This window comes from Suncus etruscus, chromosome 14, assembly GCF_024139225.1.
Source record: "Suncus etruscus isolate mSunEtr1 chromosome 14, mSunEtr1.pri.cur, whole genome shotgun sequence".
Classification (NCBI taxonomy): domain Eukaryota; kingdom Metazoa; phylum Chordata; class Mammalia; order Eulipotyphla; family Soricidae; genus Suncus; species Suncus etruscus.
The window spans coordinates 79,410,646-79,433,218 of record NC_064861.1 but is presented as its reverse complement, the minus strand read 5'-3'; the positions used below and the strand labels follow the sequence as shown (position 1 = coordinate 79,433,218).

The window sequence follows — 22,573 nt, the reverse complement described above, 5'->3', positions numbered from 1 at the left end:
TCTGGGATGATGGCCAAGGCCAAGGGTCCCTCACACAGCAGGGCCATCCTTCTTGAGGAGGCCCACTGGGCCTAGGGTAACTTGTTTGGTGCCCACAGGTGGAGGTCTCTGACAACCTGCCTAATGGGTCCTGACAGCTGGGCAGAGGGAGCAGCCATTGCCTTCCCTGCACCCTTGCCTTTGTCCGGTATTGGGGACAAGGGCCTGTGGGTGGGGATGCTTGGAGAGCAGGGAGCTTGTGTGTGCCCAATCTCGTCCTGCCCTGACTCCATCTCCCCTGTGCTTTTCTTTGAGGATCCACTCCAAGGAGCATTTCAAGGAGAAATATGCTGTGGATGACGTCCAGTATGCAGATGAGGTCAGTGGTGGCTGTGTAAGACTTTGTGCCCATGTGAGGTGAACCCCTCTCCTTCTGTTGCCCCAGGCCAATGGGTCAGACTACATGCTGGAGATAGACCCAGGCCAGTCAGGGCCCAAATCCACCAGCCGTGTCTGTGTTGGGCCTGTACCTGTTTTCCCAGGGGCCTGGGCCTGCATATTGGGATCTTCTTCTCACAGGCCTGTGTGACCTAGGGGAGACCAAAAAGTGGGATGGAAGAGGGCTGTTACCCACTGGGGCTTCACAGAGGGGGCATATGTCTGTCCTGTGCCCTCTACCTGGCCTATCCCTCCACATGGGCACAGGGCCACCCTCCCCACTGCTCTTGGCTGTGGCTGTTGCTGAGCTCATCTTCCCTGTGGTCCTTCTGGGGACCAGGACCCTGATGCTCTCGCTCAGTGCTGGTAGACATGGACACAGAGATGTCAGTGGTTGGGCCCAATCCTGCCCTCCCTATGCCTCATTCATGTGTGACTAGTACTGGGTTACCCCTGGATGCCCCTGAAACTAGGCTGTAGGCCAGTAGCTCCCTCAACCCCAACAGGGCACTGCTGCCTGGATATTATGGGGCTGGTGTCCCTGAGATCCTAGGCTGCCCAAGGAACAATGTGTGCTGATTCATGGCAGGAGTGCCCAGCTCTGCCCATGGACATGGCCTAGTCTGCCGTTGCCCCACTTGCTCATCCTACCCATCCTCTGGGGCCCTGGGCCACCCCAGCACCAGACCCAGCCAGCTCCCCAGCCCTGGCTCTGGCCCTTGCTGCTCTGCTAGAGTTCACTTGCTCCTTACTGCTGAGATTGGTTGCTTGGCCTCATTCTTCCCAGTTAGACCCTTCTCCAGCGAAGGTAGGCATCAGAGCTGGCTATGACCAGAGCTAGACTCGGCAGCCAGAAACCGATTGGTCAGTATAGCAGGTGGCCAGTGGGCCAGGGGTCTCCAGTGGGCCAGGGGTCTCTACAGGAAAGGGTGCTGCAGGAGTGGACCTTTCCAGAATGGAGTAAGGCCCCTGTGGGGACCCCCAATATTTGGTTTGCATCTCTACCTGCTTGGGCGGGCCATACTGGGGCTTACTTAGGGCCTGTGGTTTTTTGTTGATGTTGTTGTTGTTTTGGTTTTGGGTCACACCGGCTCTGGGCTCAGAAGTCGCCCCTGACGAGCTTGGAGGACCATATGGGATTCCGGGAACTGAACCTGGGTCTGTTTCTTGTCAGCCGAGTACAAGGCAAATAAATGCCTTATTGCTATGCTATTGCTCTGGCCCCCCGGAACCAGGATCTTTTAGGTGCAGCTTTGCAGGTGGGTGGATGGGAGTGGGGGTGGAGGGAAGTGAGGAGAGAATAGGCCCTGAGGCTCAGTCCTTGCAGCCAGCAGAGTGTCTTGGTGTCATGGCCACAGCTGCACTACATGACATTTCCACCACCACCTCCATTTACCCCAGGATTCTAGAAAGGAGAGAAAAGGAGGAGAATTTCTCCAATTGCAATGAAATAGCCTTGCTTCTCAGAGCAGGAAGGGTATTAATGATGGGGTGGGGCAGGGATACAGGACTGCACAGTGGCTCCTTCTTCACAAGGTAACCTCCCACCTCATACGGGGCCTCTTGGATGGTCCAATGTGTAGATAAATTCTCACACCCCAATTTCGAGAGGATCAGGGTCGTTGGTCTGGAAACGAGGCCAATGCAAGAAATAATCCACACCAAGATGTGGAGATGAAATAGGTCCAGGAATCTTCCCACCCACAGGCCACAGAAATATGCCTGAGCTGCAGTCTTTATTGGGAAGAATAGGATCACCCCCATGGGTGGAGAACAGGTTAGGATTGAGAGCCTATCCAGAGGTCCTGCTCAGGTGGGACACACATGCAAAGAAGTCATCTCTGGGCCCGGAGAGATAGCACAGCGGCGTTTGCCTTGCAAGCAGCCGATCCAGGACCAAAGGTGGTTGGTTCGAATCCCGGTGTCCCATAGGGTCCCCCGTGCCTGCCAGGAGCTATTTCTGAGCAGACAGCCAGGAGTACCCCTGAGCACTGCCGGATGTGGCCCAAAAACCAAAAAAAAAAAAAAAAAAAAAAAAAAGAAGTCATTTCTGACTTAGATGAAAACCAGTTAATCCAACAGAATGGATTGTCACTGTCAGCATCTCTATCACTGTCTGTGACCCTGTCCAATGAATGGAGGGATAGGTGCAACCCTAAGGACAGGCCCTGAAGGTTGTTGGGTATCTCTCCCCACTGGAGAGCAGCTGAAATGGGGTGTGGCCCCATCCCTGCTTTACTTCCACCTGGGCCTGCTTAGGGAGGCACCAAGACCTTTTTGTGTGTGTGGGGAGCACAAGTAGAGTGTGTGTGTGTGTGTGTGTGTGTGTGTGTGTGTGTGTGTGTGTGTGAGAGATCTGGGGAGGTGCAGTGCTCTCCTGCACCAGCACCAAACCTTGGGCTTACTCACTGGGTTGGGGGGTGCCATGAGTGACTAGAACCTTGAAGTGTGTCAGAACCAACCAAGGCCCTTATTGAGGTAGGTTCCCAGAACTGCTGCTCGGCTTTCTCGCTTCGGAACACAGCTGATGTCTCACTTGTTTAGGAAGCAGGAAGCCACTAGCCTCTGAAAGCTAGTATCTGAAATTGATGCCTGGGTTGGAGAGGGCTCCAAGGGCTGAGTGCATGCTTGTGGGCTCTAGCTTCCTGGCCCTCAGGCATTGCTGGGAGGTACCCCCAAACACAGCCCTGAGAGTAGCCCCTGAGCACCTCTGAGTATTGCCCCCAAACCAAAATAAATAAGTGAAGACAATTGAAGATGGACTTTGACTAGGTACTGATCCCCAGTTCTCCGGTTTCATACTGAGAAAGACCACTTGGAAACCCCCCAGAGGTGCCCAGCAGAGGCTGGCATTCCTGAGGATGAGCAGCTGAGAGGTTGCACACTTTGTGCCTGGCTGTTCTTGATGGTTTCCAGCAGAAGTTGTGAGGCAAGGCCCCAACTGGAGGCAGCAGGAGGTATAGGAAGGAGGAAGGGGGGCATGGAGTGGTTGCGGGGGGTCTTCTGGGGGGGGCCCCCCGTGGAGCTGACGAGCTGGAAGGGGACACTGAGACTGTCTGGTATACAACTGCAAGGCGTGGGACCTGCAGACTTGGGGTGCTCTGTTTGCTCCCCTGTCCCCTGGTGTCTTTGCAGCTTTGGGCATATCGGGTGAAGCCCAAACTTGCTAGGCACTGAAGGGTTTGAAAATTTAAATTTCTAAAAACTTATTTAGGTTTAAATTTACGGATAGATGTAGGTGTGGGCAATTGGGTTACATAACTCAGGTTAGGCTGTGAGTTGGGGTTAGCTTTACTAAGGTTAAGATTCAGTGAGAGGTTAGGATTAGTGGCAGGTTTAGGTCTATTAGATTTCAGGTTATATGGATAGTTAGATTTTGGGTTAGTTGTCACTTTTTGTTTGATGGGGTACATGGAGCCACATCTGTCGATGCTCAGGGCTTGCCCCTGGCTCTGGACTCAGGGTTTATTCCTGGCAGGGCTTGGGGAATCATGGGGTACTAGGAATGGAACCCGGGTCAGCCCCATGCAGAGCTTTACTCACTATTCTGTCTCTTAGCTCGTTTTAAGGTTTTGACAGTGTGGACTTGCTCTGTGTGCTTTTGAGACCCACGTAGTGGGTTGTATGTGCAACCTGGTTCTCACTGTGAAGGGGCTTGGCACTGTCAGGACTGCTCAGGAGGACTCTGAGTATGCCAGGAAGTCTTCCTAGGATGTGATCACGGTACTAAGGTTTGGATTTCACTGGTGAAGTCCAGGTGCCCAAGTTCCACCATGGGAGGTGGGGCGCAGGCATGGCTGCTGGCCTGGCGTGGTGCCAGGCTAGTGGGCACACCCTACCCTGGGAGTTGATGGTCCCTGTGATCCCTGTTCCATGGAAACAATGTTGGGCTGACAGCGAGGCTGTGTTGGGGCTGTCCTTAGTTTCTGAAGTCAGAATATGATCCATGCTGGGGGTCCCTGAGAAACAGCCACTGCACCTGCCTGGGGGAGGAGACAACTGCCGAGGTCACCAGGGCCCTCTTGGGCCCAGCTGTGTCAGATCTATGACAGATGTGGCCCAAGGGCAGCCGCCTCAGTGCTCGGTGGTGCCTACATCCTCCCTAACCAGCTCGCTCCGAGCTTGCCTGGAAAAAGCCCCTCCACCTGCGCATTTGTTTTCCTGCCTCTTGTTCCCAAGGACAAAGCACAGACAATCCCCCAGTGCCTGCTCGGCTCTGCCGCTCTGCCTAATTGACGGCCTCCTTCCGGGCTGACGAATGTGGGCCCTGTGCTCTGCGCCAGTGCGCGTTCCCCTCGCCTCTAATGAGGAAGGGTCTGGGTAGGGGAGTCAGCGTTTCTCCCAGCAGCTGTTGGGTGGATGAGGGGGGCCGGGCCCCGCAGGCAGCAGGCACACAGCTGGAGAGTGGTCTCCTGGCAGTACCACAGACCTTGACAAGGGCGATGCCTTTTACCCACATGCTCAGGCTGGGTCTCGATTTGTTTTCCTTAGCAATTGTGCTTGGGGGCCCAGGTCACTTCCTGTAGAGCTTGGCCTGCCACAGGCTGTGTCTGGCTTTCAGGCTGTTGGTGCTCTGGGGCCACACAGTGTCATGGATGAAACGCAGGACCGTACATGTGCAGAAATGATTTTTACCACTGGACTTGTTTCCCCTCAATCCCCTTTATTTGGGACATATGATTGTTTGAATTATTTTAATGACTTTTGGGTTTTTTTGCCACATCCAATGGGCTAATTTGAACCTTGGTCTGCAATATGCAAGGCATGCAACCTTCCTGTCATACTATCTCCAGCCCCTGGAAGGCTTTTATTTTATTTTGGTTTTTGGGTTACACCCGACGGTGCTCAGGGGTTACTCCTGGCTCTATGCTCAGAAATCGCTCCTGGCAGGCTTGGGGGACCATATGGGATGCTGGGATTAGAACCACCATCCTTTTGCCTTTTTTGTTTTTTGTTTTGTTTTGTTTTGTTTTGGTTTTTAGGTCACACCCAGCAGCATTCAGGGGTTACTCCTAGCTCTATGCTCAGAAATCGCTCCTGGCAGGCTCAGGGGACCATATGGGATGCTGGGATTTGAATCACCATGCTTCTGCATGCAAGGCAAATGCCCTCTCTCCATGCTATCTCTCTGGCCCCACCACCATCCTTTTGCATGTGAGGCAAAAGCCCTACCTCCATGCTATCTCTCCAGCCCCAAGATTTTTATTTATTTTTTATTTTTATTTTTTTTTGGTTTTTGGGTCTCACCCAGCAGTGCTCAGGGGTTACTCATGGCTCCATGCCCAGAAGTTGCTCCTGGCAAGCACGGGGGACCATATGGGACGCCAGGATTTGAACCGATGACCTTCTGCATGAGAGGCAAACGCCTTACCTCCATGCTATCTCTCCGGCCCGAGATTTTTATTTTTTTAATTATGATCATAGTGGCCAGAGAGATAGCACAGTGGAAGGGCATTTGCCTTACATACTGCTGACTTGGGATGGACCTGGATTGGATCCCTGGCATCCCATATGGTCCCCTGAGCTTGCCAGGAGCTATTTCTGAGTGCAGAGCCATGATTAACCTCTGAGCACCACCGGTTATAGCCCACCCCCCAAAAAAATTATGATCATTATTTTGACAGTTCTCCAAGCTTACTCCTGCCTATGTGCTTAGGAGCTTCTAAGTGGGGCTCAGGGGATCATGTGGAATGAAACACATGTCAACCTCATGATAGGAAAGCGAGTGCTCACCCTCTGTACTCTCTGCCCTGAGAGATCAGTTTTTAACTTACTTTGAGGAAAGAAGAGCTTATGGGCCAGGCTGTCCATCCCAGTGTACCTGGTCATGGTGAGCTTGTAGTTTGTGCTTTTGGAAGAAGATGCTGAGACAGTTCCAGCCAACAGGTCAGGCCCTATATGCCTGTTTGACTGTGTATTGGGCATGTGCCCCTATCCCCCACTCTGTGCCTCCTTGCTCATGGATTCTGGCCACTCAGAGTGCCAGTTGCTGGGAGGGTCAGGGAGAAGGTATCTGAAGTAGCTCGCACAGGCCACCACCAGGACTCAGCAAACGACCTCCTCCCCATCCAGTGATGGGTAGAATCTGGGTGTTTGGGGACTGTTTAATGACAGGAAATAAGCAGAGCATGTAACGTCATCTGATCCAGTGTCACTTCAGATCTCTGTTTCTATGTGCAGAGACGGAAAGTCTCTAGGGAGGGACTGTAGGTGCATTTTCCTTTTTTTATGGCTTACCGTGCATTCCAGGTTTCCTCCCGGAGCCTCTAGCTACTAAAAAGCGCATATATGCACTCACATGTCAAAACTTATCAAGACGTGCACTTGCAAGACGTGCAGTGTGGCGTGTTGAGCTGTTCACACAGCAGCAACAAACCTCCCTCCACCCTGTGCGGGAGGGTCTGCAGAACCCAAGCTGCAGAACAGGCTGGGAGGGGTGGGGATTCTGCAATTAGTGAGGCTGGCGGGGGGCAGCTATTAAAGCAGGGGGTCTGCCCAGGCCATGTTGACTGAGACCGGATCATGTGGGGGGGTGTGGCGGGAGAGGGCGGTGTCTGTGTGTGTACCAGGAATAGGGGTGGGAGCATGCAGTGGGTCCTGGGGTAGGGCCAGCTTTCCTAAGCTAGGATCTGATGGGGCAGGTGGGGGTGTTCGGTGGGCATGGGAGGACAGAGAGGCCCCCTGAGAGACTGCTGGAAGGGCTTTCTGGAGGACATAGCAGAGGGACAGGATCATTGAAGGGGAAGGGGTGTGTGTTTGGCCTTTTGGAGGGGTCAGTGGGAACCTTTGTATGCCTCAGTTTCTTTATCTGTAAGGTCGTCCCCTGTTTTCCCAACCCCTACCACTTCTGAACCTCTCAAGTGGAGCATCTGTGAAAGTGTGACTGTGGTCTGGCAGCCACCGTTCGATGCTGAGGGTTTTCCTTCTCTATCTTTCAGATCGCAGCAATCCTGGCATCCCGCAGTCCCACTGTCCTCCTCACCTTGGTAAGTGTTGGGGCACAGAGGAGGGTTTTAGGGGCCCACCTGCCCCTGTGGGGAAGAGCTGTGGGGAAGAATCGAGAAACCAGGAGGAATGTTGCTGAGAGGCGACACAAGTGGATATGGCCAGGACCAGTCCCTGGTTGTCCTGCTCTCCTGGGAAGGTTGAGGCCCGTGGCCAGGACTCCACACCCACAGTGAGGCCAGAAGCGGGCACGATGCTGAACCATGCCAAACCTGGGGACATAGCTGGTGTGGAATACCAACCTGCTTCCATCCTGTGTCTGTCTACTGCATGGTCAGGAAAATGCAAGAGGCGGAGGAGAGTCCTCCATGTCAGCTGGTGGGTTGTGGGGCTTCGTGGCAGCAGATATATCTGTTTGGGGGCCTGGCATTGCTCAGGGCTTACTCTTGACTCTGTGCTCAGGGATCGTTCCTGGTGAGGCTTTAGACCATATGCAGTGCCAGGAAATGAACCAGGGTCATCTGTGTGCAGGCACACACTTTCTCCCCAGCCTCTCTCCAGCCTGTGGCTTCAGATTTTGGAGCCACAAACAGAATAGCCTGTTGAGTGGCAGCCTGAGGGGGTGGTGTGCTGAGGGTGGGTACCAGGAGGGAAATTGGGGCCTTCATCCCAGAGAAAAAGCATGTCCCAGGACATGGTAAGCATGCAAGCATGCATAATCCTGACCCCCTAACCAGACCCTGCCACCTACAGATCCATTTCTCAGAAAGTATTGTAAATGACTTCCCCAGGACCTTGGAGTCTCTGCCCATCTCTCTGTTGGCTGTTTCTGGGGACAAAAGACACATTGGGTGATAGTTGTTGTAAATGATGCTGGTGAATGCAGATCCCAAAATTTAGAAGTCACTGATGAAGGGCCCGGAGAGATAGCAAAGCGGCGTTTGCCTTGCAAGCAGTCGATCCAGGACCAAAGGTGATTGGTTCGAATCCCGGTGTCCCATATGGTCCCCAGTGCCTGCCAGGAGCTATTTCTGAGCAGACAGCCAGGAGTAACCCCTGAGCACCGCCGGGTGTGACCCAAAAAACCAAAAAAAAAAAAAAAAACCAACAAAAAACAAATAAACAAAAACAAAACAAAACAAAAAAGAAGTCACTGATGAAGTTGGATCCCAGGCGAGTAGAACACCCACAAAGAAGCATCCACCAGCCACATCAGGAGAGTAACTCAGCTTACTGTAGGTTGGAAATGGATATTTATATTAGGAGGGAGTAGGGTGTAGACTCTGTGTCAGCCAATCAGATAGGATGTGAGAGGAGTGCCTCTTTGTTTAGGGAAGACAGAGTAAGGGGATTAGGGAGAGCAGGGTGTGTGCTCTGGGTGTTAAAACCAGCTATGTGTTTAATGTGATTAGCTACAGTGGTCACAGATGGTCCCATGTAATATTTCTTGGAGGAGGCAATCAGACATAGCCACTGAGTTTCTAAGGACAAAATGTTGACCAGAGCCCTCACCTCTCTGTGGACAGAACATTTCTCTGTTTTTTTTCTGCAAACTGTTTTCTCTGAGTTTTTCTCCTTGAAGCACTCTCTGCCTGGGACATGGGGTGAGGCAGCTAGGTGGGGGCTGGTCTGGGCTGGCGGGGGGGTCGTCACATTCTTGGCTGTTGGCGCTAGTGCAGGGTCAAGCGCCTGTCCAAAACATCCCTCAATGTTCTCACTCATGTCCTTTCTCCACAGCGCGGTGTGAACACCGACAGTGGCAGTGTGTGCCGGGAGGCAGCCTTCGAGGGCATCAGCAAGTAAGTGCCTTGTCGCCACCTTCCAACTCTTTCAGAATGCGGAGGCAAAAATGCATCAGTTTCTGGGGCCAGATTGATGGCACAGGTGATAGGGCGTTTACCTTGCATGCACTAACCTAGGACAGACTGAGGTTTGATCCATAGTGTCCCATATGATCCTCCAAGTCAGGAGCTATTTCTGAGCACATAGCTAGGAGAAATCCCTAAGCATCACTGGGTGTGGCCCAAACCTCCCTCCCCCCCCAAAGCCTCAGTTTCCTCTGTTTTGGCATCACTGAGGCTGGCACTTAACTACCAGTGGTTCACCCTTGAATATAGCAAATAGCCGGTGTCGCTATCTTAAGGAAGCAAGACCCCAACTCTGCCCTCCAAACAGCAGCATTTATCCCTGGAATCCGTGGACCCCTTCTTCCTGCACCCTGCTCCTCCATCATTGGTTCTTTCCCTTCTCACCAGATCCTCAGAGTTTATTTTGATTGGGCTTTGTCCCTTTGCTCTTGTTTCTTTCTACCCTGCATTTGAGGGGGATCTTCTGGGATTTGTCTTTTTCCTTCTGATTCATTTTGCTCTGCCTGCCCCGCTGGCTCCTGTTCCATTGTGTTGCCACCCATGGTGTGGTGGGATTTTGTTCCGTTGTGCTGACAACACACACACACACACACACACACACACACACACACACACACACACAGCTGTTCTATCAAGCGAACAGTGCTGCTCTGAGTCAGTATCTTTGCCTTCTGCAAAAGTGGACTCACTGCATCAATGACTTCTGTGATATTTGGTGGCACCTTCATTCTGTTTTCCAGAGTGATGACACCTGTGCACTGTGGCCCACAGTGAGTGCAGAGTCCTGGTTTGCCAGACCCGTGCTCCAAGTGTGGGGTGCCATCTTGTTGATGGACCTGCAGTTCCCCAATAACATGTGCCACAAACCAGCAAGCTTCCACTTGCCGGCGGTCGACCTTGTATTTGCTGAGATGAAGCATCTGCTCGTCCTCTCCCGGCTGGTTCAGACTTGATTTCTTTTTCTTGCAGATTTTTGTGAATTCCTCACACACCTTGGCTTTTAGCCTTTTGGCATAGTCAGGGCGTGGGAATATTTTCTCCCGTTCAGCGGGATGTCTTTTCATTTTCATGCTGGTGTGCACTTGCTCTGTAGAAGCTTTAATGTTTGATGTGGTCCCCTTGGTTTAGTTCTCCTTGCAGTTAGCTTCCAATCCCAGAGTCTTACCTGAAGCCAATATTGTCCCCCAGGGGTGAACGTGATCTCTGTCCTTGTCATTTGTCCAGTCCTAGCCAACCATTCTCTGCTTCCTCAGACCCTTTCCCATCTATCTTTACCCAGCACCTGGTGGGGGAAAATTATCCCTCCCAGACTGTTGCGGCAGGACTGATCCTTGCACCCAGCGCTCCTCTTCATGTGGTTCCGGAGAACTCCACTGGGTCCACATTGCCAACAGTTTCAGTCTCCCTGCCCCCTGCCTGCCACATCGCACTTATCCACTGTGTGGCCTTTGATGGCCCCGTATTAGAGGAAGTGCTTTGATGGCCCAGACTGTATTAGAGGAAGTGCCTTATACTTATGCATGAGTCAGAGCCCCGAAAATACGTGTGTGTGATGGGGTGATCAGGAGGATCATGAGCTCATAAATATGTATCATTCCCCCCTGGTGATGGGAGCTGTGTGTGTGTGTGTGTGTGTGTGTACTTGTGTGTGTTTGTGTGGCGGGGGGGGGGGGCAGGTACTAATTATTGCTTCTCATGACTCAGATCTCCCCATCCCCTTGGGGCTGCCCAGGGCCGCCCATTCTGCCACAAGGCAGTAGTGATTAGCCAGGCTCATTGGGATGCTGGCTGTGAGCTGCATTTCCCCTTTGGGTGTGTATATTGTATTACAGTGGGGTTCAGCCTGTCCTTGGTGTATGTGTGAGTGCATGTGTGTGTGTGTGTGTGTGTGTGTGTGTGTGTGTGTGTGTGTGTGTGTGTGGTATTACAGTGGGGGTATAGACTGTGTGTTTGTATAGGGTTACAGTGAGGTGCAACCTGTCTTGGGTGTGTGTATGGTTATGGTGGGATAGAACTTTGTGTACATGTGTGTGTGTTTGTGTGTCTGTGTGTGTATAGATTTATGGTGTGGTGCAGCCTGTTGAGAGAAAGGGAGACAGAGAGAGTAAGAGAGGAGAGAAGAGGAGAGTCAGTGAATGAGTGAGTGAGTGAGTGAGTGTGATGTTACTATAGGGTCCAGCCTATCTCGGATCCATCCCCCTGGCTCCTTCCTATACCAGCTAGGCCTCTGTCTTCGAGGGAGGCCCTTAGAGCAGCCCTGGTGCCCCATGCTGGTTTGGATAGCAGTGTTCTGGAAGCTCAGCCCTGTGGCTTGAGCTGGACACAGGATGGGACAACTGCTCTTTAGAGCCTGGGGCTCAGGAATCAGCCAAACACATCCAGGCCCCCTTTCAGTCCAGTTTTCCTCCCCACGTCCTTGCCACCCTCATACTCAGTCTCCCCACTGGCAGTGGGCCAGGTGGGCTCCAGCATTGTGTGCTTAGCACCTCGGGCTGGGTCTGCCTGGACTGAGGCAGACCCCTGGAGGGAGGTGGCGGGACAATAGCATTGTTAGCAGGCAGCAAGAGGAGGGCCTTGCCAACCCCTACACTGCCAGGTGCTGCTGTGAGCCCCACCTTCCTGCCTGATCTCAGATCCTGCATCTACCCTGTGTCTGCTTCACATGTTGCCTGCTACCTGGGGCTGGTGTTAGGGGGAACCAGGGAACACTTTAACTTTGCACCCACCCAGGCGTAGGCTGACTATGGGGGAAATCTTTCCTCAGTGGGATTATTGCCACACCCACAGTTGGGCTGAGCCTATCATTGTTTTCTGCTGTAGGGTCCCCCTGGCTGCTTTGGGTGTCCTCCTCTCTCCTGTACTCTTGGCCTTGTCCTCACATTCTTCCCCCTGTGGCTGCCACCTCAGAGGGCACCTGGTTCGCTCTGCCACAGGAGGTAGGGCCTTGGGGTGCTCCTGCCTCCTGTGCACCATGTCTGACACTCCCTTGTTCAAGGTCCAGTCTACCCTGTAGGTCCCAGGTCACCTACTTCCATGGTCCCCACTGGGCAGCCTTTGAGCCCGGCTGGGAGCTAAGGTCCTGGAGGACCCTTGAAGGCTCAGGGCTGCAGGCACTTGCCTGTATCTCCAGCTGTTTGCTGGGTGAATAATAGCCATCCTAAGCCATGAATCTTGCTGTCTGCCTTTTTTTTTTTTTTTTTGCTTTCTTGGGTTCTGCTACTTCTGTTTTTGCTCCCTCAGATTCCACTCTACCTTTTTCCAGAGGCATCTCATTCTGGCCTCCTGCTTTAGTACAGTCATGCTGCTTTGGTCCCAGCCCCATGAACCTCAGTTCCTGTGTCATACAGCAGCCCCCAGGGTATGCTGTCACCTCCTCTCTTGATGGACCCCTCAGGCTTGACTGCCTGGGTCTCTTCCCAGGACTGTAGACCTTAGATCTGCCTCATTCTCACCAAACTGGGGTGACTGGGTGACTGCCTGCTTTCCATACTGGGGAGTCTTGCAATGTTTGGGAGCCAAGGGCCTAAGGAGGCGTAGAAGGGGGCTGGGCTGACATGGGTGGTGGGGGGCATGGGGACCCAGAAATCCAGGTGGGTGAAGAAAGCAGCGGGGGAGGGGCCCCAGCAGTCCTCATGCTGTGGCTGGGTCAGGCCTGGCTCAGACCTCTAGGACTGGGGCTGAAGATGCACTGAGGCCAGCAGGTGCAAAAGTGGGGCCTGCTGGGTTGTGACTGAGACTGCAAGGTGGGTGGGGACAGCTCTGTGGACAGAGGATTTAGGGCTCCCTGGACTGTGGGGGCAGCCTGGAGCAGTTGGTTCCTGTGATCAGGGGCCCTGATAGCATCTGGGGAGCTTCACCAGAGAGAGGCTCTGTCCAGGGTCACCCCCATCATTTTGCCCTGTGCCTTCCCAGCCAGCCCCACTTTCCTCTGGAAAACAGCACTTGGAGCCCTGGAGCTTAGTGATGATCCAGGGGCCGCTGGGGCCGCTGTCGGAGAGAGAAATACGACCAATATTTTATATCAGCTGGTTAGTCGGGATAAGCATATTTCTTATCTTTTGGCATTTACTTAAATTGCCTTGCATATTTGAAGACAATTGGTTACAAATTAATTCCATTTAAATAAGCAGTTAAATATGAAATTGCTGAATTTGGAACTTCTTAATGTGGGGACATTAATATTCGGAGATGCAAATTTTATATCCCGGGAAGTAGGGGGACATCATTAAAACTCGACGGTGACAGCAAAATGCTGCCTGGTGTGGAGACTCTGCATCCATGGCCGATCACGTGCTGTCAAGTTCACATGTAGGACAAGACTTCCTGTGGGGCTACCCTGCCCAAAGATAAGCATCTGCCCCAGTCTCAGTGGAGGGGATCCCTTGACCCCTCTGCAGACAGGCCTCCCCTCCTTCCTTGGGGTGGCACTGCAGGGAAGAGATAGGTTCACACTGCTCCTTTCATCACCGGCCCTCTTGAAGATCTCTCCCACTCACTCTACTTCCAGGACCCCTCCATCCCCTCAATTGTAGGTACTGGCAGTTGTGGGGATTTTATATAAGTCAAGGGTCATCTTAGAAATTCTAGTTGGGCACAGAGGTAACACACAAAGCATTGTTCACACTCGCAGACACAAGTCTTAGGGCATTGGTAAAAGTGCGCCCCTGTTGTATGTCTGGGAATGCGCACAGGTCTGGGTATGTATGTTTTGGAGCATGTTGCGTGTGCATGTGTATACACCCAAGCATATGTTTACAGGACACACATCTGTGTGTGCTAGGTCCATTGAGTGCACGTGTGTTGGTGTGTAATGTGAGGATTACTGGACTGTGTGTTCCTGAGTAGATGGGATGCTGCTTTACTGAACTTCCCCAATAGCCCATGGGTATTGGGGTCATGACTGCTGTCTTGTCTCATGTCATCGCCCACCCTGTTCACCGCTTGGTCACTCTGTTGCCTGTAGTTGTAGTGGCTTCAGTGGGGACTTTGTTTCTGCGTCATGATTAGCTTTGAGTTATGCATTTTCTTTTTCTTTTCTTTTTTTTTTTTTTTTTTTGGTTTTTGGGCCACACCATTTTGATGCTCAGGGGTTACTCCTGGCTATGCGCTCAGAAGTCGCTCCTGGCTTGAGGGGACCATATGGGACGCCGGGGGATCGAACCGCGGTCCATCCTACGGTAGCGCTTGCAAGGCAAGCACCTTACCTCTAGTGCCACCTTCCCGGCCCCGAGTTATGCATTTTCTCTGTGTCTTTAGACACAACCTCAACTCTTTAGAATCAAGGAATTCTCTCACCCTTCTCACTCCCTCCCCGCAGCTGGCTCTGAGCCAGGTGGTTTCACCCCAGCAATAAGATCTTGCATGGTTGGAAGGTTCAGGCTGGCACACAGTGTGTGTGGGTTCCTGACCTGAGATGGGCAGGTTCAGGAACTAGGGGCCAGAGGACTGGCTGAGCCTTTTGGCTGGACGCACATCTCCTACTGTGCTACCTGGTGTGTCCCCAATGTTTCATTGAAAGCTTGTTCTCCTGGCCCTGGGCTTGTCTTCAGGGACCTGCCCTGCTTCTTTCTCTCCCTTTTCAGTTAAGTGAATCAAACAACTGCTGACCTGTCAATTGTTCTTGATTAAACATCTGTTTTTTATTTTATTGATTTTCTTTTTTTTTTTATTTTACCCTTTGAAGACTGGACCATTGTTGGGACAAAGACTTTCAGGCTGTTTGTCTACCCTGTAGTTAGAATTTAGCTTTTTCCTTTAAATACCCTTTTAGCTGTATTTCTCTAGTTATAATATTTTATTACTGTTTTCTGACTTCAATCTCTGTTCTTTGTTTTACTATGTTATTGCTTAATATCTAAAGTACTTGGGTCTTTTTTGTTTTATTTTGGGGTCTTTTTTGTTTTATTTTGGGTGTTGGGGAGGGTGTACCTGGCAGTGCTCAGGGATCATATCTGGCATGGATGGAGTGATAAGAGACTATATGGGGTGTTAGGAATCAAATCAGTATCAGCTGCCCGTGAGACAAATGCCTAAAACCCTGTACTGCAGCCCAGAATTTGGGATTTTATTTTTCTACTTTAGAAGCGTGCTTTTATTTATTTATTTATTTATTTTTATTTAAGATTTTGGGCCACATGGTGCAGTGCTTAGGTGTTACTCCAGACTTTGCACTCTGGAATTACTCCAGCAGTTCTTAGAGGACCATATGCGATGCTGGAGATCAAATCCAAGTTGGCCAAGTGCAAGGGCAACGCTTCGCCTGCTAGACAGTTGCTCCAGCCTAGAATTTGGGATTTGATTGTTTTCTTTCATGGTATGACTGGATTCTATTTTAACACTACTGTAGTCAGTGAACATTCTCTTTTATTTCCACTCCCTGAGGTCTGCAGAAGCATCAGGTACAGGAGCATCACTCTGTGCTGTACGTGCTTGAGGCACCGGCCACCCACTTGCTCTCTGGCTGTGCCATCGTCACATCATCACAATGTAGCTGTTGCCACGCTACATTTCAGGGGTGTGAGGAAATCACAAACCATGCCTGTGAATTTATCTCTTTCTCCTTTCTGTTCCTTGAGTTTTTATAGACCAACTACTGAAATAAAAAGGACGTGCAACTCAATTCATTCTGCGCATAATTCAGTAGCGCATTGTAGGTAGCAGTTTTGTTGGGTTATGATTCACACTTGGCATTTACCAGGGATCATGAAATGATTTCTGTGTAGTTACAGGTCTATGCAGTCATCGGCATAGTCAGCTTGGCGATATCCTCAGCCCCCAGAAAGAAACCCACTGTGTGCCGGTTAGCAGTCATTTGCTAGTGCCCTGGAAGCCACCAGCTGACTTTCTTTTCTTTGTAGCAGCTTCTGCTCTAGCATTTTATAGAAAAAGACTCATGACATATGGCCTGTGATGTTTGACTGTTTCTACTTAGCACGCTTTCCCACGTATTGGAGGAAGCAGGACTTGGGTCATGTTAGGACTGGAAACCAATCCTGCCTGTGAATTGGACACTTATCTCACTATGTTTGAAACATTATCCAGTGATGGATATTTGAGTCTTCCACCTTCAACGATGCTAAGGATATTGACATGAAAGTTTGTATGTGCTCATATACATTTGCGGAACAGGGGTGGGGGAAATGCAAAGCTTAAGCCATGCCTGGTAGTGCTCAGGGCTTATTTCTGGCTCTGCTAGAGATCACTCCTGGCAAGATTCAGGAGACCACATGTGGTGCTGGGGATTGAACCCAGTTTGGCCACCTGCAAGGCAAGCTGCCTCTCCATTATATGATCTCGTATTTTATACTGAGGAATAGGATTTCTGAGTTATCTGGTAGCTGTCCTTAACTATTCAAGGAATCATCAACCCTCTCCCAAAGTGACTCTGTCAGTTTGCATTTTCTCTGGTGGCCCGGCCTGACTTCTGCGTGGCCTCAGCAGCACATGTGGTTATCTGTCTTTTTTTTTAATGAAGGCCCTTAAGTGAATGTGAAGTCCTATCTCATTGTGGCTTTTATTTTCATTTCCTTGATGGCTAATTATATTGTACATTCTTTGTGCTCTCTTGCCTTTGGCGTATCTTGTAGGAGAAATGTTTTCTCATATCCTTTGTTCATTTTTAAATGGGGTTATTTGTCTTTATCATGCAGTTATCTCTCCTGGATAGTAGACCATTATACTTTGCAAAAATATTTGCTCTGTTTCGTATATTGTATTTTGCCTTCTTCCTTTGTTGAAGTGTCTTGTGCTACATAAAGAGTCTTCGTTTCGATGAAGTCCAGTTTATCTTTGTTCCCTTTGTCTCAATTAAAACTACAAATATCTATTTATTTATTTTTCACACCCTGCAGTGCTCAGGGGTTCCTCCTGGCTCTACCCTCAGAAATCGCTCCTGGCAGGCTCGGGGGGGACCATATGGGATGCCGGGATTCGAACCACCGTCCTTCTGCATGCAAGGCAAACACCTTACCTCCATGCTAACTCTCCGGCCCCAAAACTACAAATACTTATAACCATACTCCTTTCTAAGAGCTGTATACTTTTAATTCTTACATTGATATCTGTGCTCTAGTTAAGAGTTTTTTGTGGGGCTCGGGAGCTAGTACAGCAAATAAGGCATTTGCATTTACCTAACACAGGCCACCTGGGCTTTGAGTCCAGGCATCACATATGGTACCCCAAGTTCTACTAGGAGTGATCCTTGAACCAAGTACCCTGATTACTGCTGGGTGTAGTCCAACCCCCCAAATTAAAATTTTGTTAATGGTAACAGGTAGGGGGATTCAGCTTTGTTCTTTTTTTGTTGATTTTGGGACACACTTGGTGGTGCTCAGAGGTTATTCCTGGCTCTGCACTTAGAAATAGCTTCTGGCGGACTTGGAGGACCATATGGGATGCCAGGGATCGAACTTGGGTGTGTTCCAGGTTGGCTGCATGCAAGGCAAACACCCTACCACTGTGCTCTCACTCCAGCCCCAGCTTTGTCCATTTTTCATTTGGGCATTCAGCTGCCAAAACCTCTTTTCTCCTAAAGCATTTATTTTTGGTATCCTTGTCAAAATTCAGTTGACCAAGAACAGATCCACTTAACTTATATGAGGTCTCCAAAGAGTTACGTTTATAGAGCCCTAAGTAGAACAATAGTGGGATATATCAGTATGCAGGCTTAAGGCACTTGCCTTGCATGTAGCTGACTCCAGTTTAATCCCTAGTAGTACATATGGTCCCCAGAGCCATGCCAGGAGTGATTCTTGAGTGCAGAACCAAGAGTAATATCCTGAGTACCACTGGGTGTAGCCCAAAAAAAGAAAAATTGAAAGACAGAACAAGGTTCCCAGAGGCTGGAGAGGAGGAATGGGGAGTTTTTGATGACTTTATAGTTTCACTGTGGGATGTTGATGAAGTTTTGGAGGTGGTTCTTGGTGTTATTATATTTAATACCACTGTACTGTACAGGTAAAAGTGGTATTTCACCACATTATAAAAATTTATTTTGGGCCCAGAGAGATAGCATAGTGGCGTGCCTTGCAAGCAGCCGATCCAGGACCAAAGGTGGTTGGTTTGAATCCCGGTGTCCCATATGGTCCCCCGTGCCTGCCAGGAGCTATTTCTGAGCAGACAGCCAGGAGTAACCCCTGAGCACCGGTGGGTATGGCCCAAAAACCAAAAAAATAAAGAAAAATTTCTTTTGAGAACTGAAGGGATAGGGTGGGGCTAAGGTGCATGTCTGGTTCAATCTCTTGTATTACTTGCCACTGGTGTGGCCTTGTTGGCTCCTGAGTACCATGGGCCGAGCAACACTATATTCTCAAGCCACTATTTTGAACTGCCTGCCTGGTAGGCTGAGATTAGTGTGAGAGGCTCCTTAACTTTTCTTTTTTTTTTTTTTTTTTTTGGTTTTTGGGTCACACCTGGCAGTGCTCAGGGGTTATTCCTGGCTCCAGGCTCAGAAATTGCTCCTGGCAGGCACAGGGGACCATATGGGGCGCCGGGATTCGAACCGATGAACTCCTGCATGAAAGGCAAACGCCTTACCTCCATGCTATCTCTCCGGCCCCCATTGCACTGAACTTTTCAACCAATATTTAGAAGAGCCCCTGCCCAAATGAATTGGCTTAATTTAAAGAGTCATCTAGATCTTGGGCACATGCCTCCTGTGTAGAGCCCAAGCTTGATTCTTGGTACCATATGGGCCATTTGGACACCACGGAATATGACCTTGATGGACATCAGGTCCATGATGACCCCCTAGTGGCACCTGAGCATTGAATAATTTGTCCTGATTGAGCACAACTTCTCATCCCATGAGCATGAGTAGGAGGCCCCAAAAATATTGAAACATTTTAATAAGTTTTACATTTAGTAAGTAAATTTGGCAAGTTTATAGGATCAAGATACAAAACGCAAGGATGTTTCTATGACACATATAATAAGCAACTTGGAACGAAAATCTAGAAAATCATCTTATTGATAAAAGAGTGAAGAAGAATAAAATGCATGGAAAATTATCAAATGTAATTGAGAAAATTAAAAGAAAATCTGTTAAATAAATGGGAAAAGCCCTACTATATTTGTGAATTAGGAGACTTAAGATGGCAGTACATCCTGGCTCTGCACTTAAGAATTACTCCTGGCAGTTCTTGAGGGACCAAAAACCCAGATCAGCTTCGTGCAAAGCATATGCCTTACTCACTGTGTTATCTCTCCAGCCTCCAGGGATCACTTTTGGTGGTGCTCTGGAGACCGGATATGGTGCCAGGGATCAAATCTGAGTTGTCCTCACCTGATGTAAAGCACCTTACCCACTGCATTATCATTCCTACCCCTAGAGACAGATTCTTCAGGAAAATACTGCAAATACTCAAATAAAGAGGGACAGCAAGAACAAGCAGGCTTCATCTCAGGATTGCAGTCTCCTCACCAAATGAAAGTGATCAATAGGATCCATCAAGTTATTGGAATACAGGGCAAAACCCCGATCATAGAGCAGGGAAAGCTTTCGATCCTTTTTCTTGATAGAAATACTCTATGAGAGAGGACTAGAGAAATAATACAGTGGGTAGGACACCTGTGTTGCATGCTTGATCACTAACAAAGAGCAAGAAGCTTGACTACTATTGGATATGGCTCAAAAACAAAAACAAAAGAGATAATCTCTGAGCTAGGAAGTAAGGAGAATTTCTTTGGTGAAGGGCATCTATAGAACATCAAAGTTAGCATCATGCTCAGTGATCAGAGTGTACAGGCTAGAGAGTAAGACCAGAAAATTTCTGCTCCTCTGCTCAGCATCATGCCAAAGGATCTACTGAATGGGGAGAGGATTGAACAAGGACAAAGGAGAGAAGGCTTTGAGATAAGAAAGGAGTCTCCCTCTGCTCCTCTGTTGATGACATGACCAGTCATAGGAAACTAGGTAGCCTTTATTTATAAAGAAAAACCTGGTAGGGCAGATATGCCATATCTGTCCTGATTATCCATTGCACTCTGGATGTGCTGACTCCCGTAGGTTCCCCAAATGTGGGAAATGTGACTTCGCTACTTGTGGTAGTAGGGGACTGCGTTAATACACACACACACACACACACACACACACACACACACACACACACATGCTGATTCCCATGGGTTCCCTAACACACACACACACATGCTGATTCCCATGGGTTCCCCAAATGTGGGAAATACACACACACACACACACACACACACGCTGATTCCCATGGGTTCCCTAACACACACTCACACACACACATGCTGATTCCCATGGGTTCCCCAAATGTGGGAAATGTGACTTTGTTACTTGTGGTAGTAGGGGACTATGTTAATACACACACACACACACACACACACACACACACACACACACACACACACACACACACACACACACGCTGACTCCCATGGGTTCCCCAAATGTGGAAAATGTGACTTTGCTACTTGTGGTAGTAGGGGACTGCGTTAACACACACACACACACACACACACACACACACACACACACACACACACACACACACAGAGAAACAAAACAATAAGAACTTTCAAAAGGGATTGTCACTGCAGCTCCCTTCCCTTTATGTCTTCAGTATTAGGTTTGTGGTAACTTTATAGGATAGGTTGAAAGTAGGCTTTTTAATTTATGTTTTGAAGGGTTGGTGTAAATCCTTTAAATGCTTATTAGAGTTCACTAGTAAGGGCAATTGGTTTTGGACCTGCTAAGAAGATTTTATTCTGTTTTGTGTTTTAATAAGGATCAAACACAGCAGTGATCTGGGAGCTCAGAAGCCACTCTTGGTGGTACTTGTACTTTGTGTGGGCCTGGTGGATGAGTGCTCAGGCCTGGTAGAGCCAGGAGTAACCCCTGACCCAAACACCTCTCCAAAATATAAAACCTCAAGCAAGATAAAACCAGACAATTAAAGTGTTGAACAACACTGTATACTATTCCCGTTTTCCTTTTGTTTTTGATTTCTAATTTTATTCCAAAATGTTCAGAGGATATACTTTATATGTGTGTGTTTACATGTATATTATATTATAATATGGCGGTGCCAGGTACTGAACTAAGGGCTTAACACTTGTGAGGTAAATGCTCTACACTCCCAGGCCTCTACTTAGTATATTTTATTATTCTGCCATTTATTGTGTTGGGGTAATCAGGGAGCTTGCTCAAAAGTTTGGAGTGCAGACATATTCCTTGAGCTAAGTGTGGCTCCCAATCCCCAAACTTAATAAAAAATAAAATTTATTGGGACTTTCCCAACACACATTCCATTCTGGAGAGTTTTTTCATGTGTGCTTGAGAAATAGATGTTATATTCTAGAGATGTTTCTTAGGACTAGTTGGTATACGGTGTTGTTCAATTCTTTAATTCTGTATTTTTGTCCTTACTGCAAGTGAAGTGTGTTGAAATCCTCAGCTCTTATTGAACTATCCATTCCCTTTTCAATTCTATTAGATTTTTTTTTCCCCTCAGTTTTGGGGAGCTAATTTTGCAGGGCCTCCTGCGTGCAAGGCATGAGCTTTACTATTGAGCCACATTCCTTTTCTCTGTCAACTTTTAATTCCTATAGCTTTGAGCTTTTGTTGTTTGGTACATATATATTATTATTATTATGTCTTCTTTATAAGTTGACTTTTTCATTAATAGAAAATATCTCATCAGTAAAATTTTGACTTTCTTTTCTTTGTTTTTGGTTTTTGATCCATATCCAGCAATGCTCCAGCTCAGGGATCACTCACAGGGGGGTTTGGAGACTATCTGGGGTGCTGATAGAGCTCAAGTCAGCCATGTGCAAGACAAACACTTCTTATTATACTATTGCTCTGGCCTCAGTGTCTCAGTTCTTACTTTGTCTGGTATTAGTTATTCCAGCTCCTCTTTGTTCTCTGCTCACATCAAAGAATATTTCAGTTCTATCACTGTTAGCCTATTTGTGTCTTTGATTCTAAAGTATGTTTTTTTGTAGAGCATCATGTTGATTCATAGATATTTTTAAAAGGTATATTCTCCTGAAGCCAGAGCAATAGTACAGAGGGTAGTGTGCTTGCTTTACATACAGCCATTCAAGGTTCAATCCCTGGTATCCTCATATTGTTCCCTTGCACAGCCAAGAGTAATTCCTCAGTGCAGAAGTAGGAGTGAGCTCTGAGCACTTCAGGCAAACCCTGTAGAGCACTGCTGGGTGTGACCTAAAAAAACACTAGTCACTTAATTTCTGCCTTTCATTTGGTGATCAATTTATATAAAGTATCTATAAATATAGATTAACTTCTTTTTTGTTTGTTTTGTTTTTTGAGTTACACCTAATGGTGTTCAGGTGCTACTCCTGGTTCTGCACTC

At 48.9% G+C, this 22,573-nt stretch overlaps 1 protein-coding gene across 1 annotated transcript in view; it reads left to right on the top strand.

The window, feature by feature from the left end:
• Positions 1 to 22,573, top strand: part of PEPD (peptidase D) — an 89,570-nt gene that overhangs the window by 15,992 nt on the left and 51,005 nt on the right. The window contains exons 6-8 of the mRNA XM_049787447.1: positions 295 to 358; positions 7,356 to 7,403; positions 9,100 to 9,161. Coding sequence (XP_049643404.1) covers positions 295 to 358; positions 7,356 to 7,403; positions 9,100 to 9,161 — 174 coding nt within the window. The remainder of the gene's footprint in view (positions 1 to 294; positions 359 to 7,355; positions 7,404 to 9,099; positions 9,162 to 22,573) is intronic.